Raw genomic sequence first — 25,522 nt, 5'->3', positions numbered from 1 at the left:
CCAGTCTGTTGTTCCATGTCCAGTTCTAACTGTTGCTTCCTGACCTGCATATAGGTTTCTCAAGAGGCAGGTCAGGTGGTCTGGTATTCCCATCTCTTTCAGAATTTTCCACAGTTTATTGTGATCCACACAGTCAAAGGCTTTGGCATAGTCAATAAAGCAGAAATAGATGTTTTTCTGGAACTTTCTTGCTTTTTCCATGATCCAGTGGATGTTGGCAATTTGATCTCTGGTTCCTCTGCCTTTTTTAAAACCAGCTTGAACATCTGGAAGTTCATGGTTCACATATTGCTGAAGCCTGGCTTGGAGAATTTTAAGCATTACTTCACTAGCGTAGAAATGAGTGCAATTGTGGGGTATTTTGAGCATTCTTTGGCATTGCCTTTCTTTGGGATTGGAATTGTTCTTAAGACAAATATGGCCTCTGCTTTGCTTTGACTCTAATTTCATGTTGCAGTTAATGACAGGCCAAGTCCAAGAGAAATTGAGCTGTATTTTTCAGAGCAGAACATGTTGATGGAGCTTCTTCCTTATGTGTCTCACATTTCAGTGTCAGTCAGGTTTCTGAACTGAATTTGATCTCATGTTTTTAGACTCATCAAGACATCTTTGTATGTTAGCTCACGTTACACTTTCAGAACCACTGAATTTCCAACAGGAAAGGATCAGCCAGTAGAACTATAGTAGCAGGAGGACATTTAGAGTTCACGGTTTACCCTACCCACTGCGCAGGAATCATTTCTCTACCTCCCCGAGAGTTGATCATCCAGCCTCTTCTTGAACACTTGCTCTTATTGGTATCCCACTATTGCCAGATATGCTGCATTTGCTTTCACACATAATTATGAGTTAGGAAATTCTTCCCCAGAGTGTGCCAAAATCAACTTCTACTCATTGGTACTGGTGCTGCCTTTGGAGCCCCATCAAAGTAACCTAATCCCTTTCCTGTGTAATATCTTGGCCTTGCAGGTGTTTGAAAACTTCTCCCTTTATTTTGCAAAACAGGAAAAAATGGTATGCTTTCTATCTTGCTAATTGGTGACTTCATTTACCAGAGGAAGTACGTTTTGCATGTACTGCCTGCAACCACTGTGCTGGACGTTTGGGGTAAATGATGAAGAGATGAGGTCGTCGCCTTCCAGAGCTGATAGTCTATTTAGGGCAAGAGAGTCTTGTAAGCAACTAACTGTAATAAGATATTCAGTTTGGGAAGAGCAAAGCATGCAGCCATGACGAAGGTCAAGATTTATTCCTTTGATGGCTTCACAGAAAGAGGTGCCATTGGACTAGACTTTGGAGTTTGTCCAGCGGGGAATAGGGGAGAAAGCCATTCCAGGTAGGAACAAGGTGTAATCAAAGAGAGGCATGCATGAGTCATGACATATTTCAGAATGATGACTTGCGCATCCTGCGTGAAGCACAGGCTGGTAAAGGGCTTTACTGCCATGCAAGGTGTTTCAACGTACCCTGCAGCCACCAAGGAGTCATGGATGGCTGTGTTATTTTGTTTTTAAAATACCTCTACTGTTTTTTCTCATTGCACAAGTAATACAAGTTCCTTGCAAATAAGTCAGAGAATATATAAAACAATAGGAAAACAAACATTTCACAATCCCACTACCCAGAAGCATTAAGTAGCTTCTAGTATTCTACATACATTCTTGTAGGCATTTTCTTCTGTACATACATATGCATTTATTCACATCCTTAAAAATGGTTTGATTTGTTCTGTGTATACTGTTTAAAATCAGATTGTATCACTCCAATGTTCTGTTCTTGCCTGGGAAATCTCATGGACAGAGTAGCCTGGCAGGCTATAGTCCATGGCATCACGAAAAGTCAGACACAACTTAGCAACTGAACAGCAACACACAGTCAGGCAGATTGTGATTTGAGGAAATAGTTCTTAATGGAAATATGGCATAAAATGGAAAGTGAAGTGACCTAGCAATATGAAATATAGAGTTTGGTAAGAAATTAAAATTTGTGTATAGAATAATAGCTGCAAATATTCAAACAATAAAGTCCATGGCTAAAGGAAAAAGAAAATCGGATTTTATATAATTAATATAACTTGTACATGTTCCTGTATTAAATAAAGAACTACAAATTTCCCCCCTAATTTTATAGTGATATTATAGTTCTTTTATGTAACCTGTTGATATTTTTTGTTAGAACACAAATCTTTTGAGAACATTCTTAATGTATTTCTTTCTGTATTTGACCTGTTGTTTCCCTGATGAATTCTTACAAGGGGGGAAAAGGAGGGAAGGAGGGTTCAAAGGATTTGCTTACTTCTGATTAATTTTTAAACAAATTTTGCCTCCCTGCCATGTGCTATAGCAACTGTGCTGTGTGCTGGGAACGTGACGGTGAACAGCACAGATCTGTCTGCTCTTGTGGTGCTTATAATTTAGTGGAAAAGACATGTTTAGCAATCACACAAATAAATATATCATAAAGTATGGTACGACTTAGAAAAAAATAAGGGTAAGTGAAAGTTTCTAACCTTTAAAAAGTCCTTATTTCTAGAGATATATACCAAAGTATAGATAGATAGAATGGTATGATGTTTGGGGTTTGCTTCAAAATATTCCGGGGTTGGGACTTGAGTATGTGGAAGTATAGCTAAAATAAGATTGGCCAGGGGTTGATAATTGCTGAAGCTGCTGGTTAATTACACTCAGCTTGTTTGAAATTCTCCATAATGAAATGTAAAAGCCAGAAGAGAAGATGGAAATGAGAATATAATCTGGTTTAACTTGAGGGACTGAGGAAAAGCTCTTTTGAGGAGGAAACTTTTCAGCTGAGACCTTAATGATATATGGGCTTTGACCAGGCTATGAGGAATAGATGGTGCTTTGGGAAAGAGCTTTTTAGGCAGTGAGAGTGACTTGTACAAAGGCCAAAAGCCCTAAGTAAGGAACATGTTGGTGTTTTGAGGAAATGAAAGAAGGCTGGTGTGACTGGAGCTGAAAAGCTGGGCCAGATCATGTAAGTCCTTGGAGACATGTTAAGGATTTTGTACTTTAATCCAAACCCTAGAAAGGTTTTAAGCAACTGAGTGACAGGGTCACATTTGCTTCTTTAAGAGCTCAATCTGGCATATGGGAAAAGAATCTAAAAAATAGTACATATATGTATATATATAACAGATTCATTTTACTCTATACCTGAACTGTGGTGTTGGAGAAGACTCTTGAGAGTCCCTTGGACTGCAAGGAGATCCAACCAGTCCATCCTAAAGGAGATCAGTCCTGGGTGTTCATTGGAAGGACTGATGTTAAAGCTGAAACTCCAATACTTTGGCCACCTGATGTGAAGAGCTGACTCATTTGAAAAGACCCTGATGCTGGGAAAGATTGAGGGCAGGAGGAGAAGGGGACGACAGAGGATGAGATGGTTGGATGGCATCACCGACTCAATAGACATGGGTTTGGGTGGACTCTGGGAGTTGGTGATGGACAGGGAGGCCTGGTGTGCTGCGGTTCATGGGGTCGCAAAGGGTCAGACACGACTGAGTGACTAAACTGAACTGAACTGAAACTAACACAACTAATCCAAGAGATCTGGTGGGTTTGAATTAGAGAAATAGTGTTGCAGATGGAGAGGAGACACACCGATTGATAGAGATTTGGTCTTGGTGATGCTATAGAGATGGTGGTTGAAGGAGAGAGGTATAAATGAGGTATGAATTTTTGACTGCTGCATTTGATTGAATGGAGGTGAGATGGAGGTGAATGGATCAAGATGGAGAAGAATGGAGACAGAAGGTTTTGTGGCAAGAGATTGAGAGTTCAGTTTGGAATATACTATTCAGAAAACTTGCACCAATTTACATTTTCACCTCTATGTTTACGACTATGTGAAAAGTTTATATTTGGGGCCTGATTTGTATAGTTTTATGTTTAGAGAGATTATTCTAGTGGGAGCCTGGAGACCAATTAGTTAGTCCTTGAGCTCTTTGAATTAGGGAATCTCATCTTCACTGTCTCTGCCTTTGTATTCCTGGTACCTAGCAGGCAGAGTATTTGGCACATAAAAGGTACTCAGTGAAAAATGAAAGTCGCTTAGTTATGTCCAACTCTTTGTAACCCCATGGACTGTAGCCTGCCAGGCTCTTCTGCCCATGGAATTCTCCAGGCAAGAATACTGGAGTGAGTAGCAATTCCCTTCTCCAGGGGATCTTCTCAACCCAAGGATCAAAGCCAGGTTTCCCGCATTGCAGGCGGATTCTTTACCATCTACTCAATAAATAATACTAAAAGAATGAATTCCTAACACAACATTGTAAATCAATTATTTTTCAGTAAAAACTTTTTAAAAGCTCCAACAAGGAAAAAATCTTATGCCCATTAAAAAAGAGAGAATGAATGCTTATGGGTGAGATAGGAGAAGGTCTAGGTAGAAATGGATAGTTTCTGGGAAAGTTTCCAAGGTAGATTCAACAGGGCTTGGATGGAAGATGGAAGAGAGTTTCTCTCCCTTCCTGGACCCTTCCTGTTGAAGAGCTTTTCAACAGCTCCAAGATGCTGGCAGGTCTGATTATGGGTAACCATCTATTTTGCAATTTTTTTTTTTTTCACCTCAACATTTATTTTTTGGAACTCTACAAGTTAGAGATTCATGAGTTATAATTATTATAATAGTGACTTCAAGCTATCTGTAAGTCTAGTTCTCTTCTCTCTGCTGATTTCTCAAGCCCAGACAACACTTCTAGGCCCGGCAGCTCTTGTGATGAGGGAAATTTTAGCAGCAAGAAAAATTTGCAGCCAACTATCAGTAGTTAACTCAGTTATGTAGAAGCCATCCAGTAGTTGAATGTAAATTGGATTTACTTATATGCTTTCCATTTTACAAATGGAGAAATAAACACTCGAGATACTTGTTAGAAGGTGTGAAAATAGTTAGGGTAAGCCCAGATTTCCCTGATACTGGGCTGGTACTTATTAGAGCCGATTTCTTGACAGATTAGCCAGATCCAAATACTTTCTTTATTTTTACTGATCCCTTATTGCAGAGTGATTACTTGTTAATTTTAATGTTGCTTAATGCTTCCTGAGCCTGCTCATAGGCCCCTGTTGAATATGTTCACTTACCTATGACTTTGTTCTTATGTTGTGCTAATCACTACCCAGTTTATGTCACTATCTTTCCTCTTTGCTTTCAAAACGGTTTGGAATATTGCCTCTCAGAGTCTCTATTTTCAACTTCAAAATGGCATCTTTTGTATATTTTCTCCTTGGTTGCCATGACCAGTGTGTATGGAACAATTGGATTATCTGCCTATAAGGCCATGTTCCAGTAGGCTGGCCTTGCAGCAGCAATGCAGGGTGCTGTGTAATGCGGACCTCATAGTTGTCAGCTTCTGTCTCCCTCTGTGTGTGTAGTGGAGGCATGTGTGGGCCCAAAGGCAGAGTGGGAGTGTATAACAAGAGGGGAGCAGGTGGGGGTTTAGGGAATACATTTCAAGGAGTATTTGGGGGGAGATTTAGAAAACTGCCTAAAATTTCATGTTTTCTAGAAGACTTTGAAATTATATCGAGGGTAAATTTCTTCTCTCTGCTGTTCAGTCAGTTGATTCTGGTTCTGACGCTTTAGGACTGGAACTCGCATTCCTGTCTAACAAGAGCATTCTGTGGTCTTGCATAGTGTTGGTATATACATATGAATGTGTTAACATGCCGCTATCGACGGAAGTAGATGAACGGGAAGTGGGTTCCAGAAATCTCACTCTATACCATGTTCTTAGGCGTAGCTCTCTTTTATTATCCCTCCATAGTCTCAGCACTGTAAGGTGAATATTACTGTACACATTTTGAAGATGAGGAAACTGAGGCCTAGGAGGTTTCAATGTCTCTCTGAAGGTCACGCAGCTAATTGTTATTGAAGCTGACCTTCAAACCTCAGTTTTTTCCTGGCTGCAAAGATTATGCTTGCAATAACAACACCATTTCCCCACATTTTCAGCCATATTAGTAACTGTCTCTCCTGTGTTTTCCTTTTCTCTAATTTCGGAATCCTGTATGGAGCATAAAGTTACAGCTTAATAAATCCAGCAGCGTAAAACTAAAGGAAGCTGAGTGTCTGAGATGGAATGGCCCGTATTTCACTGGGAAAAGGTCGTAGGAGGGATGTGGGAGTGGGGCAGAGGAGGCTTTCCTTTGACTTTTCATGAAAATATTATTGCCTGTATTTCTATACTGAGGCCTTGTTAGCAGCTTCAGAATATCAGGATTTAGTCCTGTATTCCTCAGAGACTTTATACTTTGGAATGGGATCTGGAGAAATTCCCCAATTGTGACAGTGGCTTTGATGTTTGGGAATCACCTTCTCCAAATTTAAGGTCAGGAAGCAAATAGTGTAACACTCCACAGCTAACTTTTAATTCGTGTTTTTGGCTTCTGATTTTGTTAGCAAACAAGTACAATTTAACTATCTTATGAGTTCTAGAATCTAGAGCAGAGGGAAAATGGTAAAGAGACATGAAATAGTAACTTTTGGTCCCACTTTTAATCCTGTATAATTTCGATTTATCTTGAGTTCCTTTATAAAAATTGTAACCCGAAATAGACCCACAGCACCCTAAGGAATCTCATTTCCGTCTATTTAGGTTTTCCATTTTGTATTTGTGTAGCTCACTGCCACTGAAAGAAGTGTTGGATCATTTGTGTGCTTGTTAGTTACATGGCAGATCTACTGTGCAAATCTGGGGATTTGAAGGGACGGAAAATCTTTTTAGAAGATAAACCTGAGTGTATCAAGATTATAGCAGGAAGAGGGTGTTGGGATAAAATTTCAGGCAGAGAACGCCATCTGGTGGTTATAAGGAGAACTTGAGCCTTCTGTATTTGCAGTTTTTAACCGTAGTATCTGAGTGATATCTTTATCTAGAAATGACCTTCTTATATATAATAGCTGCAGATTCAAATCTCTAAGAATAATTTTCTTCCATATAACTCTAGCATTCCTTCATTAAAACTTATGTCAAGGAATCTAGAAAAATGGTACTGAAGAATTTATTTACAGGGCAGCAGTGGAGAAACACATAGAGAATAGACTTATGGACATGGGGAGAGGGGAGGAGAGGCTGAAATGTGTGCAGAGAGTAACATGGAAACTTACATCCCCATATGTAAAATAGATAGCCAGCGGGAATTTGCTGTATGGCTTAGGAAACTCAAACAGGGGCTCTGTATCAATTTAGAGGGGTGGGATGGTAGGGAGATGGTAGGGAGGTTCAAAAGGGAGGGAATATATGTAGACCTATGGCTAATTCATGTTGAGGTTTGACAGAAGACAACAAAATTCTGTAAAGCAATTATCCGTCAGTAAAAAAATAAATTAAAAAAAAAAACAAACTTCCATCAAAACCCTCAGACTAAACACACTATTGTCTGTGTCCGGCAGAACCAAAACCCTATGTCCTTTTTTGTTCCAAATGCAGGCCCTGTTTATCTCTGTAGAAAACCAGTTAGTGTCTTTTCACTTCTTTTTCACAACCTCTAGCTCTTGACATCATGCTTCTTTTATTTGGTGAATTTCTGCCTACTGGAGTAGTGGCAAAAGAAATATTAGTGATTTTTCAGTAAATCTTTGGCAGATGTCATATAAAAGTAAGTCGCTTTTACCCTGTATAAAAATTATGAAGAGGAGTTTGAAATTTTTCCAAAGTGATTATTAGGGTGAGCAAAGTTGGCAGGGGATGGGAGATTATGTAACAGACTTATATTAAAATACATGTCTGAGATTTTTTTTTTTTTTTTGCTATAAGCATCTTTATTATATGGCAATTTTGAATGTAGATAATGCTGTAGTTGGGTAAAGTAGAGACATTAACCCTAGGGGAAGGGATCCTTTTAAGTGAATCTGGATGCATATTTTATAGTCCTGGTGGGGAGGGGAGGATAAACAGAGTTTTAAATTTCAGGCTTAGCTGCGAGCTGGCATGGCATGTCTGTATCTTTTTTCCTAGTAGGAAAACTGAATCCAGGTCTCACCACCATTAAAAAGTTTCTTGAGGGAGGGCTGTTCATGAAATACATTAAATAGAATGTGACATGACCTGCCACTGTTCTCCTGGGATTTTTAAAAACATAAGTAACAATATTATAATATTTGCAGTTCAACCTTTATGAAACTCTAAAAAAGCTATTGTTCCATACACAAATGCTCACATGTTATATAATTCTATTTCTATGAAATGTCCAGAGTTGGCAAATCTATAGAAAGAAAATGTAGATTTGTGGTTGCCAGGGGCTGGGGTCAGGGGATGTTTGGAGGAAATGAGAAGTGCCTGCTACTGGGCTTGAGAATTCTTCTTGGGGAGGATGAAGACATTCTGGAATTAGATAGTGGCCATGATGCATAACTGTGTGAATATACTAAAGACCACCATGTTGTACACTTAAATCTTTAAAGTTTTTTTTAAAAAAGCTCATTTTTGGAAAAATGAACAAAACAATGACCAAAAAAAGGTGATTGTGGAATTCCCTGGCAGTCCAGTGATTAGGACTCAGAGTTTTCCCTGCTAGGCCTGGGGTGCAGTCCCTGTTCAGGGAACTAAAATCCTGCAAGCCTCACAGCGCAGCCCAAAGACTAAAAACAAAATTTTTAAAAATCTAAAAGGTGATCGTGGTAACAATTCTCTCATTTATGTTCTAGCTGAAATGTTATCTGATAACTTAAATAATTCTGGTTTGGGTCATGAATGTTGTTTTAATTTTTACTTTATTGCCCTGCTCCTGACCTCCACAGGGCCACGATGGGCCTCCTGGAACATTGGTGTGTTCATCTGCATTCGATGTGCTGGAATCCACAGGAATCTCGGGGTGCACATATCCAGGGTAAAATCGGTTAACCTTGACCAGTGGACTCAAGAACAGATCCAGGTACTTACACAACCCAAGAGTGAGTCAACCGCTCCCATACTTCATGTGAAAGTAGTTCCAGATGAATTTCAGTCAAACTGGGCACAAAGGTGAAGGTGGAGGGAAGTTTAGGTATTCAACACTAACGCCACATTAAAAAATTATCTTTATATTTAAGACACAAGTTATTCCACTTATATTTTACCTCCTTCAAAACACAAGTACTCTGTGGACTAGGACCCCCCCTGGATCCATGAAGACATGAAGGAGAATCTTTGTATTGTTTTCTAAGGCCCTTGGCATTTTCAGATCTAATGTTTGTAATTTTAGATATTCACTTAAAAAAGTCCAACACATATACTTTTAATGTTTTTTATTGCAGAAATGCATATATGAATCCTGCTTGCCGTTAGGTTGGTGGGCTGAGTGTGAGACACTTAAGTTAGTGAGTCCAGCCTGGCCGGAGAGCTGCAGCTTGATGTGGCTTCCCTGTTTTCTGTTCTCTTCCTGCATTGAAACTTCTTAAAGTAATTTACAAATACATACATATTTTGCTTTGGGGAAATCTCCTGGCTCCAAAGAAAACCAGTTGCTAAAGTTGATGGTGTAAGTAAGAGGTTATTCTTGATAGAAAATGGCTTTAGAAGTTACTTTAGGTTATCTTTATAGATTCACTGAAGGACTAAAAGATTAGTTATATTTTTCAGTTATATTTGAAGCTGTTTAAAAATCTTGGAATTTGTCTCTCACAAATGTTAAGGAGTCTTTCAAAAGCCTAATGAGAAACATAGTTGTTGGTAATAAAGTGGATAGGTTAATTACTACTATAAACTCAGAATTGTAGTTATTCCTAATTACTGCCTGCCTGATTAGGCACTGATTATTGCCTGTCAAGTAGACATTTGGATTGGCAGCTCTATGTCTTGGACTTTCAAATGGGATCTTAAATTACTATTGAATCAAATATATCTTGTTAGACAAATCTTTCAATAAAAGGAGACAGAGTGGCAGGACAGACAGCTGTGGAAGGAAATGGTTGGGAGCAGAGCCGAGAGAATCATGGATTGTAAATCAGAATACTCAGGTTTAAATCTTGGTTCTGCCACTCCCTAGGTTGGTTGTTCAATTGTAAAATGATGCAGTTGGATAAGAAGTTTTTCAGTTCTTTCCTAATGTGACATTCCTTGTTTCCACATCTCTTTGACTGCAGTGCATGCAAGAGATGGGGAATGGAAAGGCAAACCGACTTTATGAAGCCTACCTGCCTGAGACCTTTCGGCGACCTCAAATAGACCAGTATCTTTTTTGGAGCAGCTTCGAAGGCTGGATGGTTTTATTGGTGGTGGTGGTGGTGGTGGTGGTAGTGTCTTGGGAGAGTTACAGAAGACTCAGGACCCACGATCTGACTGGGCCATCTTTATATGTGGATGAGTTGAAGTCTGGCTTTTCCTCTCCCCTGCAACCAAGACATATAGAAAGCCCACGTATACTCTCCAATGTCACAATGGTGGTGTCACACAGGAGCGACTCATTCAGAAATTAAGACTGCTGTGGTTCACTGTGAATTCTTCCATAGAGTAACATCTCCAATAGTCTTCTGATCTCTGAAACTGTTGTTTGATAAAAAGAATAGTTTATTGTGCTATGTTGATTCAGCAAAACTGCCACTAATTTTTAATGCCTTTTTGTGCTCTACCTGAAAGAATTAATTTGTTGACCAGTTAATCCATAACTTTCTTCCCCCAGCCCCTCAAATGGAGATAGCACCCAGCTCATAAAACCAAACTCCCTGAAGGCAGTGCTTCTCAAAATATGGCTTGTAGACCATCTTGTTAGAGTTTGATTTTGGTGGGTATAGGGAGAACCTACTAAATGTAGATTTGGAGCCCTGCAGAGGACCCCAGATCAGAATCTGGCAGTGGGGCACGGGAGTCCTGTATATTTTTTTTAAGGGGCACTCAGATGTCTGTTTCAGTCCTGTTGACTTAAGGACTTTATTTTTTTTAAATATGAATTTATTTATTTTAATTGGAGGCTAATTACTTTACAATATTGTATTGGTTTTGCCATACATCAACATGAATCCACCACGGGTGTACATGTGTTCCCCATCCTGAACCCCCCCCCCCACCTCCCTTCCCATACCATCCCTCTGGGTCATCCCAATGCACCAGCCCCGAGCATGCTGTATCATGCATCGAACCTGGACTGGCGATTCGTTTCACATATGACTTAAGGACTTTAAAATAGATAACTGACTGCTTTACCTGTACTCAATCAGTAGAACAGCCACAGGCTCCACTGATGTCAAAATGGGGAGTGACCCCGTTTCTGCTCTCATTACTCTGAAGGAAGATTGTTGGAAATGGTGATTCCCTGCAGTAGCCATGAAAAAGGCCTTTTAAGGTTTTGGTTAGGGGTAGGCCAGAAGAGACAATGCTCATGGGATACAAATTGACCTTTTATAGTCATTCTGTGAGAAAGATTTGTTTGCTTTATCCTTAATAAGCTTCTTGCAGTGCGGTCGAGGGATTTATTCGAGATAAATATGAGAAGAAGAAATACATGGACCGAAGTCTGGACATCAATGCCTTTAGGGTTGGTTGTAAATCTTTCAAGTTTTGTTCATAATAAATAATTTGCTTATTAATCAGGCCTGAGGAGAATTTGAAGAACAGCTGCAAAATACTCTTAAGAACATAAAAACAAAAAAAGTAGAATAAAGCCAGCTATTGAATGAAGACCATGAGATGTCATGGAGCAAACCTTTGCCTCAGGGATGGACCAGCCATCAGTTAATTCTTTACCGTGATCTGAGTTTAGATGTCAGTGATTCCCAGTTCCAAATTACTTCTTTATATGGATATGTTGGGCATACTAGATCAAACAGAATAGTATGTGTGTGCATACATACGTGTGTGCATCTCTTTTTCTGTAAATGAAGTCACCTAAAATTGGTGTAATTATATCACCAGAGTTTCCTTCAATTTGACCAGCATATATTTCCATTGTGTCAGTGAACTGACTGCCAATGGAACGCTTGTTCTTGAGAGGAGTTTTAGGAGACGCCCAGTTGCCAAATACACTTTGCATCCTAGGCATGTGGCTATAATCTAAAATACAGTGTACAAGAGGAAATACAGCATGGTTTCTGGAAGAAGAAAATATGCCTGACTAATGACAGCTAGCGGGGAACCTATAAATATGACTAACTTAAACCTTCAAAAAGCCTTTGACAAGACTAATAAATTTTTGAAATAATCGACTGTTTCTCTAGCTAAGGAAGTATGGAGAATATGGGATTCTCCAGTTCTAGCAAAAGACCTATCTACCTATCATCTGTCCTCTGTCTGTTATTTATTTTGTTGGAAGATGTACTAGCCAGTGAAATCATTACATGTACACAGGGCTCTAAGCCCTTGCAGATAAAGTCAAACTAATTGGAATTAGCTCAAGACTGATTTTTTGATCTTGTGTGAAAAGGGGCACTAACCGGTAGTTGATTTCAATGTGGGCAAGTAAGTGCAGGGCAATACATGCAGTTAGGTAATGATAATTCCTTCTCAGCTTTGTATGAAGGACTCTTACATCACACTCATCCAGAAAAGGGATGTGTCATAACTCTTCCAAGAAAGACTTAACCCAGCGTACATTTACGGCTTGGATGGCATCATCAAGAAGAGTTTGAAACCAAAAGAAACAGACCTTTCCTTTCCTTTGTAGAGAACTGTAGTCTGTCTGCTTAGCTCTGTTCATTGTACAAGAACATATGAAATCAGACAAGGTCAAACAAAAGGTTATCTGAGGTAATTCAGAAGGTAGGAGAAGAGGAAAGAGTTGCTGTATGGAAATAGATGGTATTCATTCATAATTATGTTGCTGCTGTACCATACCCATGAAAGCAGCCTGTTTTACTCACTAAATGCTTTCACTTAGAAAGGAAATGTTTCCTGTGTGCCAAAGAGCTATTTCAAAACTTTTTATTTGATGTATTTAGACTTTTAAAAAATATCTTCGTGAAGATGTATATGCCAAGAATTAATATTTGCTAAGTGAAGGCATTTAATATCAAATCTAAAAGAAACTGGCTTTGTTGAAGAGTATTCTTTTTAAATGGACAGTTAAGATGTTTTTAATTTTGAGAAATAAAGTGTTCTGTATTAAAGTATTACACTATGTATGCAACAAGCATAGCTGCATGTGTTCTTCATGATTATAATATCATTTACAGATAATATGAAAGTTAAAGTGGAAAATCCATGCCTGCTCTTCCCTTCATAATGACTGTCATCCATGTGTTTCCCCCATTCTTCCCTGTGTAGTTACGTTTTGGAGGCATAATCGTGACATAGTTGGATAGAACGTCTCCTGCTTTCCTTTAACTTAGCACATCATGTTCTTACTTGTCACCTGTTAGCTTGTTGCTTTTCACAACTTGTAATCATTGCCTCTTGTTCAGTGAGGAGCTGGATCACAGTTTATGTTACTATTCCCCTCTGCGGCATAAAGGCTAAGTTCTTCTTAAGATATGTTATTCTGGAATGAACTGCTTGGCATATGTAACTTTCTCCATGTTTTGGATTATTTTTCTTAACAAGATGCAATATTGTCTTGGTCAAAGGGTTTCAGTATTTGTCTCTTTGTACTTTTGCCAATATATTTTTTAGAAGTTGTACTGTTGTATACTGTCTTCTCAGCATTGGATGAGTAGTTTTACTCCATCCCTACCAATATTAGATAGTACTATTAAGATTTTTTTCTCCTCCCCAAAATGTTTTTTTTTTTTTGGCCATGCCTCATGGCTTGAAATCTTATTTCTCCAACCAGAGGGCAAACCTGTACTCTCAGCATTGAATGTTCAGAGTCCTAACCACTGGACTGCCAGGGAATTCCGCCCAAAAGTGCATTTTAAATTTCACTTTTTGATCATTATCAGGGCCGACCATTTTTCACGTGTATTTGTTGTTCAGTTGCTAAGTGGTGTCTAACTCTTTGTGACCCCATGGACTGCAGCACGCCAGGCCTCCCTGTCCTTCACCGTCTCCCGGAGTTCACCCAGGTTCATGTCCATTGAATTGGTGATGCCATCCAGCCATCTCATCCTCTGCCACCCACTTCTCCTTTTGGCTTCAGTCTTTCCCAGCATCAGGATCTTTTCCAGGGAGTCGGCTGTTCGTGTCAGGTGGCCAAAGTATTGGGAGCTTCAGCTCCAGTTGTCCTGCATTTTACAAATAACATTAGTGAGGGCAGGAGAAGGGGATGACAGAGGATGAGATGGTTGGATGGCATCATTGACTCAATCGGCATGAGTTTGAGCAAACTGTGGGAGATAGTGAAGGACAGGGTAGCCTGGCATGCTGCAGTCTGTGGGGTCACAGAGTCAGACACGACTGACTGACTAAACAACGAAACCCCCTGGCTAGAAGAGGCAGATGGGGGACTTCAAACTTTATTCATTGTATTTTTACAGTATCCTTTAATATATAGCAAATTACATTTATGTTCTGTTATTCTTTTGATCCAGGTGCTAGCCCTGTGGGGTTAGTTCACAGCTCTTCTTACTCACGTTTTATATATAAGGAAACACTTGACACTTGGCTCGTATTTGTAAGGGAGAGAACCTTTGATTGAAGGCTGCGTGTCAAGTAAGATGAACATTTTTCACTACCGTACCAAGATGAGCAAGTTAAACTTGGGTCCAAAAGGGACAGCGAACTGGGGAAACGTTTTAACCTCTATAGATAACCCGGTCTGCACGCTAACAGGCATACGTGGATTAGACAGAACAAGGAGGGAGATACTTAAGAAATTTGAAAGATGCCTCTCTACAGCCTTGAGGCCAGGGTGGAAGAAGCCAGCACTCATGCCCCACACAAGACCCTCCCACAGTCCGTCAGGCTCCTGCATCAGATTCAGTAGGGATTTGTGTGTCCTTTTGAGACATTTAGAATTATAATTTGTTGAACTGTTGTCACCATGGGGTCTGTTCTTTGTCTTGTTTTTTTTAAATCATCATAGAAAGAAAAAGATAACAAGTGGAAAAGAGGGAGCGAACCAGCTCCAGAGAAAAAAATGGAACCTGTTGTTTTTGAGAAAGTGAAAATGGTAAGTGGGGGCAGTATGTGTGCTGTGTGGATGGCTTAGGGTTTGTTGACGTGTGGAGGGGAGGGCAGTGGAGGAGAGGGGAGGGGTGGGGAGGAGTGGGGAGGGGGCGGGCTAGTTGCGAGCACGCGGCACCATTGCACCTGGGACTAAAGGGGGTCACATTCAGATTAGACCACCCACTGCCATTTCTGCTGCTTTCCCATCGCCTTGCTGCTGCCTGATCTGCTCTGTCACACCGCCTCTGAGGTCCAGATGGGAGCTTGGGAATGGCACCTGTCCCGTCTGAGCAAGAGGCACGTTTCATGGCAGAAGGCCAAGGCTCTGTGACACCTTCTGAGCAGATGCTACGTTAGGCCTTCTGTACCTTGTTTTCCTGTTGCTGTTAAGAACAGTCCAGAAGCCAGGCCACAGTAATTCATTTTAAACCATCCCTTCTTGTATTCTCAAAGTAGGCACCTTTCTTTTCCCACTGGACTCCTGATGGCCGTGGTAGTAGATACTCTAAGATGGGGCTTCCCGGGTGGCGCTAGTGGTAAAGAACCTTCCTGCCATTGTACGAGGTGTAAGAGACATGGGTTCGATCCCTGGGTCACGACCCTTAACATGTTTGGAATCTTGGGAAAGAAGACTTTTTACTGTTTTCCTTCGAGAGTCTTTCAGCATCATTCTGAATCGTATTGTCTGCAGAACACAGTCCCTTTTGGTATTAAAGGTTTTCTAATCACTGGGAGAAGTGTTGGCCATTACCTTTTGTACCATCAGACACCTGCCTTTATTCTTTGCTTTTCCTGGGACCAAAAACCACTGCTTCTGTTGAATACCCTGGTCTGTGGTTGTCTTGGTTTCGGAAAGATCTGTCTCTTTAGAAAGCCAGACAAGTGCAGATGACAGCTTTGTTTTTCACTTTAGGTTTGATTTCTGCACTATGCCTTCTGATTTGGTTTTTTTTCACACAACAGTTCCTAAGTTCTGTTCCTTTGGTAACTCTCTTTGAATAACAACATCCATGCCACAAGAATTCCTGTGGCTTTACGGCTGGAGAGGGGAACAGAGGTTTCAAAAACACCTGCTTATTTCTTTCTGTAACATATTTTAACCCTAGCCACAGAAAAAAGAAGATCCACAGCTACCTCGGAAAACCTCCCCGAAATCCAAAGCTCCTGTGGTGGATCTCTTGGGCCTTGGTAAGAGCCAGACTTTTCCACTCCTCTAATCTCACCAATGTTGATGAATTCTCTGTGATCCTGGGGAGATAGGTAGAGATGGGGTTGTTCGGTTGGTGGCTTCATCACTAAGGTTGTTCCCGCCTGTTCTTCCTGGTGTTTTTCATCTGAGCAGTTGTTCTAAAAAGTGCTGATATTCTTTAGGGAGACAGTACAGTAATAGAGAAGTGGTCAAGTCCAGAGTCCCAGCTCTGCCACTCCTTGGGGGGCTTGCTCAGCCTCTCAACATTACTTTCCTCCTGTAGTGAGGATGATGAGTCTACATCAGAGATGTTGTGGGAAGGACTAAATGAGATAAATAAGCTCTTAGCTCCTTGCCCCACACACTGAGCATTCAGTAAGTGTTTGCAAGCTTCACTAGACCAGCACCTGTGAGCCCTGCCGCAGCCCGCTCGTTCTCCAGGTGCATCCTGTTTCTGAGACGGCCCCTTACCTTGTGGTCATTTTCCTCCAGACTTTTGAAACCCTGAGCTAGTGGTTCTGCCCCTTTCAGAAACAGAGCCTATTCTTACTTTTCATAGTACTGATGGCTGTACTTTGTCTCAGTCCATTCCTGCTGAGTGGACTGAGTATTGGCTACTTCAGCTTCTCATGTCTGTCCTTTTCATTTCTCTCTGAGAATAAATCCTACACAGCTTTGCCCCTCAAATAGCCAGAAGGGAGCCAGCCAGCTCCCTTGCAATGGTGCTGATGTAGCCTTCAAGCCCAAGTTCCTCCTGTCCTCTGCCGAGCTACAGGCTTTTCCAGTGTGTTCTCGGGAATCTTGTGAGATGCCTCATCCAAGCTGTATGGTTCCAGAGCCTAGATTTCAGGCTCTGTGATTGGAGCATGTGGGCCTTCTCTGTTTTGTGTCTGGAAGAGAAGAAAGGAATGGGCTTAATAAGCAGGGCTACATTTTAACTTTGGCCTCTCTTTCCAGATGCTCCTGTATCCTGCTCCATTGCAAATGGTAAGACCAGTAATACCCTAGAGAAGGATTTAGATCTTCTGGCCTCCGTTTCATCTCCCTCTTCTTCGGTTTCCAGAAAGGTGAGTCTTGTGGGTGACTCAGGAGGAAAGAGCATTCTGTAAAGGGTGCTTTTGATAACTTAATCCTGGAGTCAAGTCATGCGTTCTTGGTGGAATTTGACTTTGGTTTTCTTGATTCTTCCCTTAACCCTGTCATCTCTGTTACAGCCTATTCATTCCATTTTGTCTCTTGCTCAAAAAGAGTGGGCCCTTTATGTGAACTTCTGTTGAAGATTGTCAGATTGTAAAGGCTAATCCTATAAGTCAGCTCCTCAGCCTGAGTTATTGCCAGAGAGTTTGTAAACAGGAAAGGCTTGAGACCGTCAGTGACTCCCATTTGTGGAATCCCTGCTGTGTACACCAGGCGCAGTGCTAGGTGATTTTGTGTATCATTTTGTGTATTTCCCTTAGGATTTAAAATATTCACCACAATCCTGCAAAATGGGTCTTCTGGATGAGGAAAGAGTTCAGAAAAGTCACATGACTAGCCTCTCATTACACAACCAGTAAACAGTGGTACTGGGATCTTAGTTCTCTCTGGCTGCATCATTTGTAGGTCATTTTAATTTGTTAGTTCTTCACCAAATCACATTTTTTTGCTAAAGAGCCAAGAATTGTACCAGAGCGTAACTATCAGGTGTTTCCTGATGTTTGTATGGCAAAAGTGTCAGGAGGCTACTAACTCGAGCCACGTTTTCTCATGGCAAATGGTAGAAACAGTAGAGAGATGAGGGAGGTCCTTACAGAGAACCCCAGGAGGACCATTCCAATTCCTCCCTGCCGTTTGTCCTAAGGTTGTAGGTTCCATGCCAACCCCAGGGAGTGCTGGCTCAGTTCCGGAAAACCTGAACCTGTTTCCAGAGCCAGGGAGCAAATCAGAAGAAACAAGCAAGAAGCAGCTGTCTAAAGACTCCATCCTGTCGCTGTATGGATCCCAGACGCCTCAGATGCCCACCCAAGGTAGAGTTCACAGGGGTCATGGCTGTGTGCCAGGTGGAAACGGGAGGCCTTCCATGCAGGAATTATTTGTTGTGCCAGGGGCAGTTGCTCTGGGAGCCCTGACATCATATTCCAAACAAGCCTAAGCATGACATTTCTTGTGAAACCACTGAGTATCAGGAGATAGATATTAATGTAACTCAGAGCCATGCTTCTGTGGGGTCTGGCCCCTGTGAAGCCTGACTTGGGGTCTGGATCTGGACCCTAAAGGGGGAGTGCCTGGCTCTGCAGCCCACTGGAAGCCAGAGCAAGTCTTGTAGAGAACCTGTCTGCGGAATTCTAGCTGGCAGGAGCAGCCAGTGAGCATTTGTATTGACCTCGTGTGCATTCCTCCTTCACAAATCTGTATGTCTGTTCTCTTGGCAGCAATGTTCATGGCTCCTGCTCAGATGGCGTACCCCACTGCCTACCCCAGCTTCCCTGGAGTTACACCTCCTAACAGCCTAATGGGGAGCATGATGCCCCCACCTGTAGGCATGGTAGCTCAGCCAGGAGCTTCTGGGATGGTTGCCCCAATGGCCATGCCTGCAGGCTATATGGGAGGCATGCAGGCCTCCATGATGGGTGTGCCAAACGGAATGATGACCACCCAGCAGGCCAGCTACATGGCAGGCATGGCAGCTATGCCCCAGACTATGTATGGGGTTCAGCCAGCTCAGCAGCTGCAGTGGAACCTAACTCAGGTAAGCTGCTCCATTTCACTCAGGACAAGAGTTCTGAGCCTCCCTCAAGGCTGTCTCACTTAGTGTTTGCCCCTTATCCTTTGAATCCTTATAATGTAAATGAGATCTCGCCAGAGACATTCTTGGGTTTGCTTCATTTATTTATTTATTTTAACAGAAGGTCTGTCTAACCTCAGACTTTCTGAGGTATTTTGGGTTCCTGTAGAATAAGGGTAAATTGCCTGATTCTAAAACTCTCCACACATTCATCAAAACAAAACAACCTGTCCAGATAAACAAGAGATGCCAATAAAAGCACCCATAAGCAATGACTATTGGATCTAATAGAGCACCACAAACCTCAAATTACACGGTTATAACACTGAAATCCAGGGCTTCCCTGGTGGCTCAATGGTAAAGAATTCGCCTGCCAAGGCAAGAGACACAGGTTCAATCCCTGGTCCAGGAAGATCCCACATCCCGAGGAGCAGCTGAGCCCATGTGCCACAACTGTTGAGCCTGAGCTCTGAAGCCCAGGAACCGCAACTACTGAGCCCAAGTGCCACAAGTACCGAGGCCTGTGCACTCTAGAGTCTGTGCTCTGCAGCAAGAGAAGCCACAGCAGTGGGAAGCCTGCACGCTGCAGCCAGAGAGTAGCACCTGCTCACAACTAGAGCAAAGTCCCCACAGCACCGAAGACCCAGCACAGCCAAAAATAAATAAGTTTTTAAAAACACCGAAATCAAGCAGAGCCAGCACCACAGAGAGACTGTGTGAAAAGAGGAGAAGGAGTACGGGGCTAGAGGTGACAGCATAGATAAAACACTCCCAAGAAAGAGAAAGCCCTGCCCTGATTAAGTGTTCTGAGACCTGGTGCAGTATAACTCTGGTTACTTGGAGAATCAAAAGCAAAGGACTCGAAATAGATAGGACCATATGGGGTAGCTTTGGCAAAGCATTGTTTCTAGGAGAGATGAGGATGACTTAGAATGAGGGGGTGCTCTTTGGAGACCTTGTGGTGAAGAAGTAAAAATTGAGAACGACAAAACCAGATCTACTATCCTCCTCCCCACCAAATAGTCATTTCACTTTACTAACGGAAGAGGGCGCTCTTGAACTAAAAAATTCAGTAAGTCTCCCCAGATCCTTTCACCTGTGTGTGTTATTGCTGATTCAGGAAAATAAGGTACTACAAAGAATCCGCCTGCCAGTGCAGGAGATGCAAGAGATGAGGGGTTTATCCCTGGGTGGAGAAGATCCCCTGGAGGAGGAAATGGCAACCTACTCCAGTATTCTTGCCTGGAAAATTCTATGGACAGGGAAGTCTGAGGGGCTGCAGTTCATGGGGTCACAAAGAGCCAGACACGATTGAACACGCATACACACACAAAATGAAGTATCAAGTGACATTTATGTAAAACTATTATGAGAAGAAACTAAAAAAATGAAATCTAAACATTTTGAGGAATGAAAATTCTTTCTCCAAAACCAGTCACGAAGTGGAAGAAAACTGTTACACAATCCTGAATTAAATGTCCTCTAACAAACACTTGCAGGCAAGACAAAACAGCTTGAATCAAAAAGTGAAAAACTTAGAAGCAAAATGGACAAATAACTGAAAGTTGTGAAATGAAAGTTTTCTAAACTCAGGAAACAAATTGAGAAACAACACAATTATCTTAAAAATAGACTGAATTACAAGTTAGTCAGAGGAGAATAGATTCAACTGGAAGTATATTTGGCATAGAGGAAAGGCATGAAATAGCTCAGAGAAAGGAAACTAAATATAGAGAGCACTAAAAAGAAGGAAGGAAAGGAAGAACTTAGGCAAAGAAGATCTAACATAAATATGCTTGTTTGGCGACCCCCAAAGGTGGCACTAATGCTAAAGAGCCTGCCTGCCATGCAGGTTCTCTTATGCCTGGGAAGGTCCCCTGGAGGAGGGCACAGCAGCCCACTCCAGTGTTCTTGCCTGGAGAATCCCATGGACAGAGGAGCGTGGAGGACTACAGTCCATAGAGTCACAGTCAGACACGACTGAAGAGACTGAGCACCCACACAAAGAAGAAAGATAAAATAGTGGGGCAGGATTAATATGTTTAAAACTTAATATAAGAACATTTCCTAGAAACAAAGGACTTGAATAACATGTTGAAAGAAACTACTGTGTGTATCTGGAAGAACTGACTCAGAATGGTCACCTCGATCATATCCCAGTAAACTTTTAGGCTTTGTATGGTAAGAAAAAAAATCCATGAGTCCATTTTTTTTTTTTTTTAATGGGTGTGGGATAGAGGGAGAGAAAGCCTTCTTTGCAGAAGAATGACAACTAATAATTATAGAAAGAACAGGGTATTCACATATTTCCAAAGAAATACTCTTCAGATTACTTATTAATTACAATGAAAGAACATATGATGGATACAATCTTAGATAAGTGATCAAACGAAAATTATCAACAGTGGGGCACATTAGTATTATGCATTTCTTGGTATCTTTTACTAAGAAGGATATAATATCACTTACATAGAATTTTGGGGGTCTTCCCTGGTGGTCCAGTGGTTAAAATTTCACTTTCCAATGCAAGGGGTGTGGGTTTGATCTCTAGTCGGGGAAGCTAAGATTCCACATGCCTCACAGCCAAAAAACCAAAACATAAAACAGAAGCAGTATTGTAACAAATTCAATAGACTTTAAAAGTAGTCCACATCAAAAAATATATATATTAGAATTTTTGCCAAAAATATTTAACTTGGATTCAATCATAAGAAAACATGAGATAAATCTAAATTAAAGGATTTTCTCTAAAATAACTGGCCTGGACTCTTCAAATGGTGTTAGGAGAAAATGGCGGGGAAACTCCTCTAAAAAGGAGGCTAAAGAGGTGAAAAATGAAGTGTATATTAGAATATAGTATTAATGTGAAGTATCTTGAACATGATCATTGTATTGTGATACTAGGAAAGTCTTCTTTCATATGAGACCTAAGAGTCCGACTTTGTGCGACCCCGTGGACTGTAGCCCGCCAGGCTCCTCTGTCCATGGGATTTCCTAGGCAAGGATACTGGAGTGGGTTGCCATTTCCTTGTCCAGGGGATCTTCGTCTCCTGCATTGACAGGCCGGTTTTTTACCACTAGCACCACCTGGGAAGCTTCTTATGAGATGCCTCCTGACTTATTAAGAGGTGAAACGTCACAGTATCTGCAACTTTCAGTGTCTATCAAAAATTTTTTAAAGCTGATACATATGTATATATCAACGATAAAGCAAAAATGTTACCAATTGTTGAATTTAAGGAAAGATGTATGGGTCTCATTATCCTAATCTTTCAACCTTTCTGTAAACTTGAAATTTTCTTTAAAAGTTGGTGGAAGAAAAAAAAGTTAGCCTTTCTCTTAAAGGAAAAGATCTTATACAGAAAATGTACCAGACTTGGGGAATTTAAGGCATTTTTCTTTGATAAATAGTTTCGTCTGTTCACTGCCAGGAGCCAGTCTTTTAATCAGATTCCTAAAGGGGCTTCAACCCCACCCAGGCCTGATGCCACTAACCCTTTTCTCCCAGCAACTTTCTTTCTCATACAGTGAAGACATGTTGGTCTTTTTTTTTTTTTGCCTGCCTTTGTTCTTTCTGAAAAGTCCAGTTTCCTTTTCTTTGTCTTTTTTCTACTCGAGCATGCACAGCACTTTCCCTGACACTCTGGATAATGACTTTGCTGGAGAAAAGACAGGAGTGCTGGCTGGCTGGGGGCTTCTCTTTATACTCTCAGGGTTGGCTCCAGCCAGTTCACAATAGGCTCCTTCTTTTCAGAATCAGAGTGGAAAGGAAATAGAATAACCTCCTGTGCCGCTTTTATGTCAGCTCACTCCAGGATTCCCCCTTCCCCTCCCTGAGCATTAGTCTCAGACAGCATCTCCCTTCTGCAGAGGCCTCCATTGCTGTGGTCTGGTGTCCCCAGAATGATCGTTCAGGGCAGTTCTGTTCACGACAGAGCTCCCCTTTGTCTCACTCTCCTCTGCCCACAGGCGGAAGGACTTCTTCCCGCCCTTTGCTCTAATTGGCCCCGTGCCCACAGCCTGTCTGAAAGCGTCCTCTCTCCTTTTCAGATGACCCAGCAGATGGCTGGGATGAACTTCTGTGGCACCAACGGCATGCTGAGCTATGGACAGTCCATGAACGGCGGGAACGGACAGGCAGCAAATCAGACGCTCAGCCCTCAGATGTGGAAATAGGAACAGCGCACCTGGATGACTACCACTCTCCCCGCCAACCTCTCTCCTTGTGTTTCCTCTTTCCCCATCCCCCTCTCCTACTTCTCTCTGGTTTAGAAGTCGCTCAATCCGGGTCACTTAGGACTTGGCATCCTGCCTAGCCCAACCCCATCCCAAACCTGCAGACCTCTCTGTGGCTTTCTGTCATACCTGTCCCCCAGCTGTCCTGATTCCCTCCCCAGCCTCAGCCGGGTTATCTCCTGGCAGCCGCACCTTAGGAACTGTTGCCAGAAGGCACTTAGACTGCAGGGTAGATGTGCACACCTTTGAGCACCTTTCCCACAAGGTGAAACTTCCTGTCACACTCAGAAAGGTCTGTAGGGGTTGTGTTTTAGGCAAAGAGGGGAGAGTTTAGAGATCCTTCTGTATGTGTTGATAAATTATTGGGTTGACCAAAAGAACCTTTTGGCCAACCCAGTATTTCCATAGGTTTAAATTTTGGGGATGAGAAAGGAGGCATCATGCTCCCCTGATTTATGGAAATTAAGGAAGTACTGAAATCGAATTAAATGCTCCTGGAGTCTTAGAGCAGTTTGCCCCCAGCCCTGGGGCGAGGATGAGCAAAATATGACTCTACTTCACGCTGAATTGTTTCCTGGATCTGAGACTTCAGGAGTTGCTGCTTCGGTCAGCCTTTCTTAGCACCAAAGACTCTTCAAAGGTCCCACACAAAGACACACACCCTGTTCCCTGACTTCATCTTGTAGGATCTGGCTTTGTGGCTGGAGGACCAGCTCCTCCAGTGGGAATGCAGAGTTAACGTGTGTACTGCTTGTGTGTGTGTGTGTGGATTCCACCTCCGACTCTTTCCCCGTCTGCGCTGGGTATTTTTGTTCTTGTTTTTTAGTTTTAGGTTTACAACAGAGAGGAGTTAATTTATCAACAGCCTAAAACTGTTGCCAGTTTTTCTTTAGTTAAAAAATTTACAATCTCATCGGTAGCTCCCTTCCTCCTTTCCCCTCTCCGACCTGCCAGTTGCTGTTTCGTATTGGTGTGTCCAGGCTGCCCTGCGCCCCCATCTGTCCAGGTGTATGAGGCAGGGCGCCTGGGCAGCCTTCCTCTCAGTCATCGTTCACCCCACTTGAAAATTAAAACAAGAAGACGTTGCTTACAAGATTTCATCTGTGGGAACCACAGCTCCTGGTTGCCTTTCTCCTGTGTATGTGTAAATTCCTTAATAAACATTGCAGGGAAGCAGTGCTCACTCGCTCTCGCCGTGTGTCACTCGTGGAGGAGGGTGAGTTCCGCCCCGGTTTTCTGCTTTCCAGGGGCAGTTCCCTCACTTTCTGTATTGTAAAACATGATTACATTTAGAACGGATAAACAAGGTCCTACTATAGCATAGGAAACTAGAGCCAGTCTCCTGGGATAAACCAGGATGGAAAAGAATATTTAGAAAAAAATGTAAATATATATATGTGTGTGTGTGTGTGTGTATAACTGAGTCACTTTTCTGTACAGTAGAGATTGGCAGAACATTGTAAATCAACTGTATTTTAATTAAAAAAAAAAAAAAACAACAGCATAGGGAGCATACCCAAGGGGCAGGTCAAGACTCAGGCAGTCAGAAAGGTGGCCTTTTTCCAGTAGCATCTAGAATTGTGAGGGAGTGGACTCTGGATGTCCGTACCGGCTGGAGTCCCGGACCATCGGAACTCATCGGAACCAGAAGTACCCCCCACAATAGAAAAACTGAGACCCCTCCCCCTTCCCGTCCTTCGAGTACACCTTTTGAATACTTCAGGGTGTGAGAGGATAGCACAATGGCTCCGAAAGCTCTGAGCCAAGCTGCCAGTGTTCATATCCCTTCTTGCTCTGTGACCTGGCTACTAAAGCCCTGTGTATCAGTGTAAAGCTGATACTAAACCCCTGTGTATCAGTGTAAAACGGGGCTTGTGTAAAATGAAGCAATTCCTGTGGTACATTCAGCACACAGGGTATTTGCCCTCAAATATTAGCAAATACTACATGCCAGGCCTATGTCAATTCATTCAAAAAGTTTTTAAAGAAAGCTTTCAATGTGCCCAGCACTATCTTAGGCTCTGGAATAAAACAGTGAATCAAAACTCTCATAGGATAGTGTGGTAGGGGAGATGGACAATAAACAAGTAAATGAATGATTTGATTTCAGGTGGTATTAATACAAGGTAAGGCAAGATTAGGGGAGAGGGTGGGTGTGGGACCATTTGGGTGGAGCAGTCAGAAGGAGGTTACATTTCAACTGAGACCTGAATAAGGAGCCAGTTGTGTGGAGATCTGTAAAAAGAGAGCAAAGGTGGATGTCTGCATTGAAAATGGTTTGGTGGAGGTATTGGTTTGAGATTCATCAGGGTGTGTAAAGCCACGAGACAAGGTGAAGTCATCTAAGGAGAAAGCATGAAGA

At 42.0% G+C, this 25,522-nt stretch overlaps 1 protein-coding gene across 1 annotated transcript in view; it reads left to right on the top strand.

Moving 5' to 3' along the window:
* Positions 1–24,341, top strand: part of SMAP2 (small ArfGAP2) — a 47,330-nt gene extending 22,989 nt beyond the window's left edge. Inside the window, 9 exon segments of the mRNA NM_001075670.2 lie at positions 8,758–8,891; positions 10,081–10,166; positions 11,390–11,468; positions 14,889–14,975; positions 16,078–16,159; positions 17,118–17,227; positions 18,001–18,166; positions 18,572–18,888; positions 22,975–24,341. Of these exon segments, the coding sequence (NP_001069138.1) occupies positions 8,758–8,891; positions 10,081–10,166; positions 11,390–11,468; positions 14,889–14,975; positions 16,078–16,159; positions 17,118–17,227; positions 18,001–18,166; positions 18,572–18,888; positions 22,975–23,100 (1,187 nt within the window). The 3' untranslated portion in view covers positions 23,101–24,341.
* The last annotated feature ends 1,181 nt before the right edge of the window (positions 24,342–25,522 follow it).

This window comes from Bos taurus, chromosome 3 (genome assembly GCF_002263795.3).
Source record: "Bos taurus isolate L1 Dominette 01449 registration number 42190680 breed Hereford chromosome 3, ARS-UCD2.0, whole genome shotgun sequence".
Classification (NCBI taxonomy): domain Eukaryota; kingdom Metazoa; phylum Chordata; class Mammalia; order Artiodactyla; family Bovidae; genus Bos; species Bos taurus.
The sequence above is the reverse complement of the archived record's forward strand: the minus strand, read 5'-3'. Positions and strand labels throughout refer to the sequence as shown.